This window comes from Amblyraja radiata, chromosome 13 (assembly GCF_010909765.2).
Source record: "Amblyraja radiata isolate CabotCenter1 chromosome 13, sAmbRad1.1.pri, whole genome shotgun sequence".
In the NCBI taxonomy this organism is placed as follows: Eukaryota; Metazoa; Chordata; class Chondrichthyes; order Rajiformes; family Rajidae; genus Amblyraja; species Amblyraja radiata.
Genome location: NC_045968.1, coordinates 34,314,253 through 34,324,165, shown reverse-complemented (window position 1 = coordinate 34,324,165; position 9,913 = coordinate 34,314,253). Strand labels below are relative to the sequence as shown.

Below are 9,913 nucleotides of genomic sequence, written 5' to 3'. Positions count from 1 at the left end.
TTTCCTTATTTCCTTCATCACCAGCTCCCACTTTCGTGGAACAAACTTTCTATTTCTTTCCAATTTCTGCTGAAACGCCGTCGCCATGAAACGTTCATTGTTTCTCTTTCCACATATGCCATCTGACATCCTCCGTTCTTCCAGCATTTCATGTTTATTTTTCAGATATCCAGAAAAAGCACTTTTATTTTAATTTATAGACAATAGACAATAAACAATGGGTGCGTGAGTAGGCCATTCGGCCCTTCGAGCCAGCACCGCCATTCAACGTGATCATGGCTGATCATCCCCAATCAGTACCCCGTTCCTGCCTTCTCCCCATAACCCCTGACCCAAGTATCTTTAAGAGTCATGTGTCCTCTCCCCTCTTGTGAAATGCACATTGGGTGTACAACCATGTTAAAGAATAGTCTTTGTTTAAACTGGCAACTTTCACGGTCTAAAGACAACATTGATGTACACGCGTGTGCTCAGAAACATCGTCAGCTTTGTTATCCCTTCGAATAGCGTGCCTACAGAGAATTCCCCAAATATCATACGAACGTTCGCCCCGTAACAATCTTAATATTAATCACACAAAATATGATTAAACTCAATTATCCAGAGAGACATTGCCTCCAGCATCCACAAAGTTTACTGATTATCATCTCACTTCACACCTGTTTACCAAGAAGCAATCTTCCTGCTATCCCAACGGGATGGTTTGAGCTATGGTCGGTTAAAGCGCACCTGGCGTGTTTACCAGCCAACATATAAATAGACACCCAGCCGCAGAACCGTGTTATACTTTCCAGTGGTGTTGAGAAACTGTTTTGACCTTAACAATGCTGCCGCTTGCTATTTGGACCTTGTCGTTCCTCTGCGCAATCCAAGCGATGACTCCAGCGACCGAAACAGCGTGCAAGCTGCGAGAAAAGTTTAATCCTGGCGTGTCTCAACGTGGAGATGTCATCCTGGGCGGTTTATTCCCGTTACATTTCAGAACGGCTCCTGTGTACAACACGTTTCGCAATAAGCCTCAGCCAGTTCGCTGCCTTCAGTAAGTACGTTTATCAGCACTTTTGGGCATTTTGGACAGAATTCGTTCCCCGAATACGCGCCCCAGGGTTGATGGTGGAGATAGATAAAATAGCAGCATTTAAGATGCTTTTGGGTAGGCACGTAGATACAGATGGAATGGAGGAATATGGTTTATGCGCAGGTAGATAAGAGATGGCATCGTGTTTAGCAGCTACATTATGGACAGGATAGTTTCCCTTGTGATCTACCGCTCAATGTTCTATGTTATATGAGTTTGAAGAAGGGTCCCGACCCGAAATGTCGCATGTCCATTCCCTTCACAGATGCTGCCTGGCTCGCTAAGTTCCTCCAGCACTTACTGTTTTTCTCAAGACTCCAGCATCTGTAATTCCTTGTGTCTCCGTTCTCAAATGTTTGTTTATGGAATAATTCTCAATTTTGTCTTTTTCTTCCACAAATAAAATCCAGGAGTCTGAATGAGGAACTTCGAACGGCCATTCCTTCCACAGACGCTGCCAGGTCTGATGAGATCCTCCGGTACTTGCGTTTTGCTCAAGATTCCAGCATCTGCAGTTTTTTGTGTCTCCGCCAACGGTGACTCGTGATGAATGGATAATTTCAGTTAACTTCTGCTGTCTGTGTGTTTAGTTGCAGAATTTGTATTTTCCTTCCTTCCCTGAGATCCGAGGATGCTTTGTATGACTTCCCAACCCTTATGTATTGATCAGGTTCCGACACAGGGAGCTCCGCTGGGCGCACACCATGATCTTTGCAATAGAGGAAATAAACAGCAACGCTCAGCTCCTTCCCAACCTAACCCTGGGCTATCAGATCTTTGACAGCTGCCATACACACTCGGAATCACTCAAAGGAGTCCTCAAATTACTGAACAAGGAAGATGGGCCTGAATCAAGCTCCACGTGCGCTGAACTCCCCTCGGTCTCCATCGTGGTGGGAGACGCGGCATCCTCAGAATCAATCGCCGCGTCCCGCCTGCTGGCTCCATTCCACATTGGCCTGGTAGTGTATTGGTCGGGTTATTATTGTAACGTGTACCGAGACAGTCACAAGCTGTGTTTTGCATGCTGTCCAAATCAGATCAGATAATACAATACATAAATACCGTCAAGTCAAACTCAAGTACAACAGGTAGAGAGAAGGAAGACATTACAGAATATAGTACTGTAGCGTATCAGTTGCATGGATAAGTTCAATGTCTCTGGAGAACGTGGATCGGGGACGTTTTGAGTTCAGACCTTCTTCGGATTGATTGTGGTGGTGGTGGGGGGGGGGGGGGGGGGGGCAGGTCTGGTTCAATTTTGGTTGGAGCACAGGGAAGAGTGTGGGGGGGGGGGGGGGGGAGGGGGTCGCTCTATCAATCAGGCATGCCACTCCTGCCCATTTTATCCTTGCACATTTCACATCTCCCATCGGGAATAAGGTACAGGGGCCTGCAAACTGTAAGGTCCCCAGGTTCAGGAACAGCTTCTTCCCTACAACCACCTTGTAGGCTATCGAACACTACAACCTCCAAATAGACCCCGAACTATGTAGACATTATTTTTGACTTTTCACGGTAATTGTCTATTAATTTAGCTGTTTTTTTAAACATATATACTGAAGACTTTTGTTGTTTATTCCGGGTTTTATAGAGTGCAACGTTTACGTAGCTGTTGTGCTGCTACAAGTAAAAATATCATTGTTCCAATTCGGTACATATGGCAGTAAAACAATCTTGACTTGAAAATAGTTTGAGAAATTTACGATTTAAAACGTGCGTTCACTTGCAGATCAGCTATTCTTCTTCCTGCACCTGTCTGAGCGACAAAAGCGAGTTCCCAACCTTCTTGCGGACGGTCCCCAGTGACGCCGTGCAGATCAAGGCGCTGGTGCGGCTGGTCGGGCGCTTCAATTGGGCTTGGGTGGGGGTTGTGGCCGAGGACAGCGAGTATGGCCGCTTTGCCATATTATCGTTCCTTGAAGAAGTTTCAACATTTGAAACATGTATCGCGTTTATTGAATTTATCTCCGCAGCAAGCACTAGATCAAAGTTGGTCCAAGTGACGGACACCATGAAAAAGTCATCAGCTAAAGTGGTGATCGTCTTTACGTTTGAAAGCGACACCGTGTCTTTGGTGAAAGAAATGCGGCAGCAGAACATCACAGACGTTCAGCTCATCGCAAGCGAGGGCTGGATCACATCAGCCCGGCTGTGGACGGAAGAAACACGGGAAATATTTGCTGGGACTATTGGGTTTGGGATCAGGAGAGAGGACATTCCTGGTCTGAGAGAGTTTCTCGTCCAAGTTCACCCGTCCTCCGCACCCAACAACCCGTTCGTGGAAGAACTGTGGCTAGAGGTTTTTGGCTGCAGCGTGCAAACTTCCAATGGGACTGTGAAGGAGACCGCGGCCCGGTACCAACCGTGTACTGGTACCGAGCGCCTGGGGTCGGTTGAGAATCCCTTTACCGATGTGACACAGTTAACAATTGCCTACAACGTGTACAAAGCGGTGTACGCCATCGCCCACGCTCTTCACAACTTACAATCGTGTGAAAACGGAAGAGGGCCCTTCGCCAACACAACCTGCGGTCAAAAGACCAACATTCTACCTTGGCAGGTGAGTAACGGGCCGCTTATCCAGCAGGGTAAAACTCCCATAAAGGTTAGACTAACCTTTCTCCAATATAACGATTTTAAATTATAGAACCGAAGCACTGCAGATGCAAGTTTAATGCCCCTGTCCCACTTAGGAAACCTGAACGGAAACCTCTGGAGACTCTGCGCCCCACCCAAGGTTTCCGTGCAGTTCCCGGTGGTTCCCGGAGGTTTTTGTCAGTCTTCCTACGGTGCTTCAACTACCTGCAACCTCCGGCAACCACCTGCAACCTCCGGGATCCGCACGGAAACTTGGATGGGGCGCAAAGTCTCCAGAGGTTTCTGTTCAGGTTTCATAAGTGGGACAGGGGCAACACACAAGAATACGCAAAGTGCTGGAATAACTCAGCGGGTCAAGCAGCATCTCTGGAGAACATGGTTTTCTATCCATGTTCTCCAAGGATGCTGCTTGATCCGCTGAGTACTTTATATCCGTTTATAATAAGGACATTAAACCCCTATTTTTTTTTTTAAATCAAAATAATTTTGCAAAGAAACTAAATTCTGAAATCTTGTGTGGAACACAAGGATAACTCAGCGGGTCAGGCAGCATCTCTGGAAACATGATGGGTTACTTTTCGGGTCGAGACCTTTTTTCAGACTGATGGTAGTAGCGGGGAGAAAGCTGGACAAAATAGGTGGCGGCGGCACGGAGTCTGGCGAGTGATAGGTGGATAATTGTATGGTGTTTACAGCTTTTGCACTATCTCAGGGAGGTGCAGTTCACCAATCAGTTCGGAGAGCGAGTCAGCTTTGATGAGAACGGAGATCCCATCGCTTCCTATGACATGATTAATTGGCAAAGGCGTCCTGATGGCTCAGTTGACTTTGTGAAAGTTGGATATTACGATGCCGCCCTCCCTGCGGGGGAAGAATTCGTCGTGGATGCAGATGGAATCGAGTGGCACGGATCTCGACACAGTGTAAGCAACGATTTCAATGATAACTGAAGAACATCGCTTTACAATGAGTCGTAGATTTTTTTCACAAATGTATATCGTTGTGCGACAAAGCAGTCCATTTATACACAATTATGAGAGGAATAGATTGGGTAAACACCAGAGTAGAGGAATCGAGAATCAGATGACAGGTTTAAGGCGAGGGGAGAAAGATTTAATAGGAACCTGAAGGCTAATTTATTTTACACAATAGGTAGTGGGTAGATGGAACGAGTAGCCGGAGGAGGTAGTTGAGGAAGTCGTTTACGAAACATTTCGAGAGGTACCTGGATAGGATAGGTTTAGAGGGATGTGGGCCTAATGCAGGCGGGTGAGACAAGTGCAGATGGGGTATGGTGGTAGGTGTGGGTAAGTTGGGCCGAAGGGCCTGTTGCCACGCTGCATAATCCTATGACTTTATACTTGGAGACACAAGAAACTGTAGATGTTTGAATCTTTTGCAAAATACAAAATGCTGGAGGAACTCAGCGGGTCAGGCAGCATCTGTGGGGGGGGGGGGGGGGGGCGGGGGGGGGGGTGGTCAAGCGACGCTTCAGGTCGGGACCCTTCTTCAGACAGATTTTTGGATTATTCGGAGCTGGAGGACTTGGGTTATTGGGAGACCAGTTAGGCTGGGACTGTTTTCCCTGGAGCTGAGTGGCTGAATGATGGTTTTATAACTTGCGGGCCAGCAGAGGTAAAGTGAATGGACGCAGTCTTTTTCCCTAATATGAGGTCTAAAACTGAAGGGCATTTGCTTAAGGTGAGAAGAGAGGGATTTAAAGGGGTTCGAGGGTTTTTTTCCCCCCACACACAGGGTGGTAGGTTATGGAACAAGCTGCCAGTGGAGGTAAGTACAACACCGACAGGTAAACTGGACAGGAAAGCTTTAAAGTGTTTTAAGCTGGAAAGAGACGATTTACGAAGATGTTGCCAGGACTTTGGCAGGCTAGGACATTATTCTTTGGACTGCATGGGGCTGAGGGGTGATCTTATAGATGTGTACAAAATCATAAGGGGAATATATATATGAATGAACAGTCTTTTACGCAGAGTAAGGGAATCAAGCACCAGATTGCATAGGTTTAAAGGAAGAGAGGAAACATGAATCTAAAGGGCATTTTTTTCACTAAACGAATAATGCTCGCAAAAAGAGAGTTCTATGGGTTTTTTTAAACTGCATTGGTGGGGTAAACAATCAGGACTTTTTTTTATCAGCGTGCAAATGTCAAAAACTAGAGTACATGGCTTTACTGTGAGAGGGGTAAATTTTAACCGAGACCAAGAGGGGCCCGTTGGGTCCCGTCCCCTCAACTCGCGTGGGAGGGGGAGGGGGGGAGTGGGGAGAGAGAGTGGCGGGGGAATGAGGGGGGAGGCGAGAGAGGGGTGGAAGAGGGATGCCGGGGGAGGAAGAGAAAGGCTGGGGAGAGAAGGGCGGGGGAGAGAGAGAGGAGGGGTGAGACGGGAGGGGGGTGAGAGAGAAGGGGGTGGCGAGAGAGGAGGGGGGAGAGAGAGGAGGGGGGATAGAGGGGGGAGGGGAGAGAGGGGGTGGAAAGGGACGAGGGAGGGGGGAGAAGGGGGAGGTGGGAGAAGGGGGAGAGGGGAGGAGGTGGACAGGCCGGAAATTGAGAGGTATGGATTATGTGCAGGCAGGTAAGAGTTGGTCTTAGCATTCTGTTCGGCACACACACATTGTGGGGCGCGGGGCCTGTTCCTGTGCTGTACTATTCTATGTTCTATAAGGCATTGTTCCAGGTTGGGTGTGAGTCAGTGAAAGACGTCCTGTGTCCGCAGGTACCGGTGTCTCTCTGCACTGACTCCTGCGTTGCGGGTACAAGGAAGGTTGCCCGGCAAGGACAGCCCATCTGCTGCTTCGATTGCTTACCGTGTTCCGAGGGAGCGATCAGCAATCAGACAGGTAAATAGCGCCGATGACACGTGGACGGAATATAACATGCAACGCGAAGTACCAGCGCATGGCGACTCCGACAATTGCACATTGGGCTATCAAACCTGGGCAAGGCTCACACAGTAACTGGTGGAACCCTAGAGAGTGTTGCAGAAAAGAGAGAACACGGGTGTCACGTTTCGGATTCCGACCTTTACTCTGACTGAGGTTGGACAGGCTGGAACCTTTTTTGTTTGGAGCGTAGGAGGTTTCGGGGTGGCCTTATTGAGGTGTGCAGGATCACGAGGGGCCTGGATACGCGCACAAACGTCTTTTTCTCAGCGCAGAGGGTTCTAAAACTAGAGGGTATAGGCAAGAGATAAGAGGGGGGAGATTTAACAGGGACTTCAGGGGATAGTGTTTATCTGATATGAACTGCCTGAGAAGAAGCTGCCAGCGACAAGAAGACACAGGGTGCTGGAGTAACTCAGCATCCTCGCTGTTGCCAGTGTTGTTTCTAAAGCAACGCCGAAAGTCCCTTGTGTCTAAGCTATAGAAGCGGAGAATAAAGGACAAATATATAGATGGGGAAGGGTTAGAGAACTATGGGCCAAATGCAAGCAAAATATAATAGTTGTTACTTTATTTGTTTAATTTAGATGGGACTAGCCCAATCTGTCAACTTGGTCGGCATGGGCATGGTGGGCCGAAGGATCTGTTTCCGTGCTGTACAGCTCTATGCCTGATGAATCGTTTTCCCTTCCACAGATTCCACGGAATGCATGAAATGTCCGATAGATTACTGGTCCAATGACCGAAGAGACGCTTGCGTTCCTAAACAGATTGAGTTCCTGTCGTTTGGAGAGAGCATGGGGGTGACTCTCATGGCTATCTCCGTGTGTGGGGCCTGCGTCACGGGAGGGGTCGCGGCTGTCTTCTTGCGCTTTATAAACACGCCCATTGTCCGGGCCAACAACTCAGAGCTGAGCTTCCTGCTGTTAATCTCCCTCATGCTCTGCTTCCTTTGCTCAATCGCCTTCATCGGTCAGCCAACACCCTGGTCATGCGCGATGCGCCACACTGTCTTCGGGATTAGTTTTGTCCTGTGCATCTCCTGCATCCTCAGTAAAACTCTAGTGGTCCTGATGGCGTTCAAGGCCACCCTGCCGTCTAGCAACGTGATGCGATGGTTTGGACCGGCCCAACAAAGGTCAATTGTCTTCATCTCCACGCTGATCCAAGTTATAGTGTGCGCGGTCTGGTTGGCCACGTCCCCGCCATTCCCCACTCAAAACACCCAGTATCAAAGCGCAAAGATCATTCTGGAGTGTGCAGTGGGTTCCACGCTCGCTTTCTGTTGTGCTTTCGGTTACATCGGGCTGCTGGCGTGCATATGCCTGGTTTTAGCCTTTTTGGGCCGAGCCTTGCCGGACAAGTTCAACGAGGCCAAGTTCATAACCTTCAGCATGTTGATCTTTTTCGCAGTCTGGCTGACCTTTGTCCCAGCCTATGTCAGCACCCCTGGCAAGTATACGGTGGCCGTGGAAATCTTTGCCATATTAGCGTCGAGCTTCGGGCTGCTGAGTTGTATCTTTATTCCCAAATGCTACATTATCTTAATCAAACCGGAGGAAAACACGAAGAAACAGATGATGGGCAGGGCGGAGAGATTGTAGAACGGTCCACACGTTCGCCCTCGCCCCTTACTCCCTAAACCCCCCTCACAAGCTTCTCCATTATCACGAAGCAGCTCTGTCGGACTTGGGTTTGGCCGCATTTGGAGTGTTGTGTGCAAGTTCTGGTCGCCCCATTACAGGATGTAAAGGCATGGAAAGGGCGCAGAAGAGAATTACCAGAACGGTGCCTGGATTAGGGGGAATTAGCTACAGGGTGAGATTGGACAGATTTGGATAGTTTTCTGTGAAACGCGGACGGTTGCAGAATATCTGATAAAAGTATATAAAATCATGAGAGGCAGAGATTTTAAGTAGTTTTTATGGAACTTTAAATCAGACAACCTTGATTCTATTTATAATACTTGCTATTGATAAAACGTGCTTCTTGTATGTCGTTCTCTGTGTTTGTAGAGTAATCACATTAAATATTCGTTTCAGTAATTACAATACATTAATAATAATAATAATAATACATTTTATTTGTGGGCACCTTTCAAAAGTCTCAAGGACACCTTACAGAATTTAACAAGAGTAAAAAACATATAATCAGAGTAAAATAAATAATAAAGACATCACCAATACACAAATTAAAGACAGAATTCGATCCAAAGACAAAAAAAATCAAAAACACAATGTGAAGAGAGAGCAGCGGCAGCTAAACAGCGCCAGCGTACACTCTCCCTTCCGACAGCCATCTTGGACACAAACTAAAATAATCACTTACACACAAAAATCATCCCCCCACAATGGTTACCACTGTGGGGGAAGGCACAATGTCCGGCCCCCATCCCCAGTTCTCCCAAAGTCAGGCCAATTGAGGCCTCCGCTATTGCCTCTACATTAATTTTATTTTTGTTCAAAAGACATAAACATGTCTTCTGGCGCTTGGATTCGTCAGCTGGAATAGATTTCCTCTGGCTTTGCAGGGACTCAGAGCCATTCAAGTGGAACCAGATTCAGAGTCATACAGCAGGGAAAGAGGCTCTTCAGCCCAACTTGCCCATGCCCCATCTACACTTGTCCCACCTGCCCGCATTTAACCATATACACATTCCTGTCCAAATGTATTTTTAAATGTTGTTATAGTACCGACCTCAATTACCTCCTCTGGCAGCTCATTCCATATAACCACTGCCCTCTGTGTGAAAATAATTGCTCCTCAGATTCCTATTAAATCTTTCCCCTCGCACCTTAAATCTATGCCCTCTGATTCTTGATTCCCCTATCCTGGGTAAAGGATCATGTGCATTCACCCTATCTATTCCCCTCATAATCATATACACAATCTAATGTGTTTTAAGGTTCATTTCTTAAAGACAGGCAACTCACAATGGGTTAGATAAACCAACACAAGCTTTACTGATCATCAGCCGGCGAGAGTGTCAGGGATACAGATTCAAGTATGCAACAGACACTTAACTCTCCCTGTGCCACCACTCTAATGAATGAAGACATACAGCATCTTTTGTAGTATTTTGGAAACATAGTCACATGCTTATACAGAGTTGCAGCAATGACGTTTAACACAAATCAATCATAGGCTGTACCCATTCAAAATATACTTGTCACCAATACAATACTTGTCATCTTGTGGTTATATTGATTACAAACTGTTGATCACAAAATTTCCAAATAGGAACTTATTCAAAAGCCCACCATTTCCAATCCCGTCTTAACAATGTAAGCATCAATATCAGTAACAGCCAGAAGATTTCTGTTTACAGAAACTACA

General features: G+C 47.1%; 1 protein-coding gene across 2 annotated transcripts; it reads left to right on the top strand.

Annotated features, from left to right (window-relative positions):
• The first annotated feature begins 806 nt into the window (after positions 1 to 806).
• Positions 807 to 8,629, top strand: LOC116979837 (extracellular calcium-sensing receptor-like). 2 transcript variants are annotated; one of them, XM_033031719.1, is made up of 6 exons: positions 807 to 1,039; positions 1,749 to 2,040; positions 2,811 to 3,641; positions 4,375 to 4,602; positions 6,412 to 6,535; positions 7,274 to 8,629. In XM_033031719.1, exons 1-6 carry the CDS (start codon positions 825 to 827, stop codon positions 8,179 to 8,181), a joined length of 2,598 nt encoding a protein of 865 aa, XP_032887610.1. In that variant the 5' UTR covers positions 807 to 824; the 3' UTR covers positions 8,182 to 8,629. The 2 variants fall into 2 exon arrangements, with proteins under 2 accessions (XP_032887610.1, XP_032887612.1); XM_033031721.1 differs by having other exon boundaries at positions 807 to 1,043.
• Positions 8,630 to 9,913: the final 1,284 nt, after the last annotated feature.

Coding starts and splice junctions, on each gene's coding strand:
- LOC116979837 (XM_033031719.1), top strand. CDS start 825: ATGCTGCCGCTTGCTATTTGGACCTTGTCGTTCCTCTGCGCAATCCAA. Junction 2,041..2,810: donor CTCCATTCCACATTGGCCTG/GTAGTGTATTGG, acceptor GTTCACTTGCAG/ATCAGCTATTCTTCTTCCTG. Junction 6,536..7,273: donor AGCGATCAGCAATCAGACAG/GTAAATAGCGCC, acceptor TCCCTTCCACAG/ATTCCACGGAATGCATGAAA.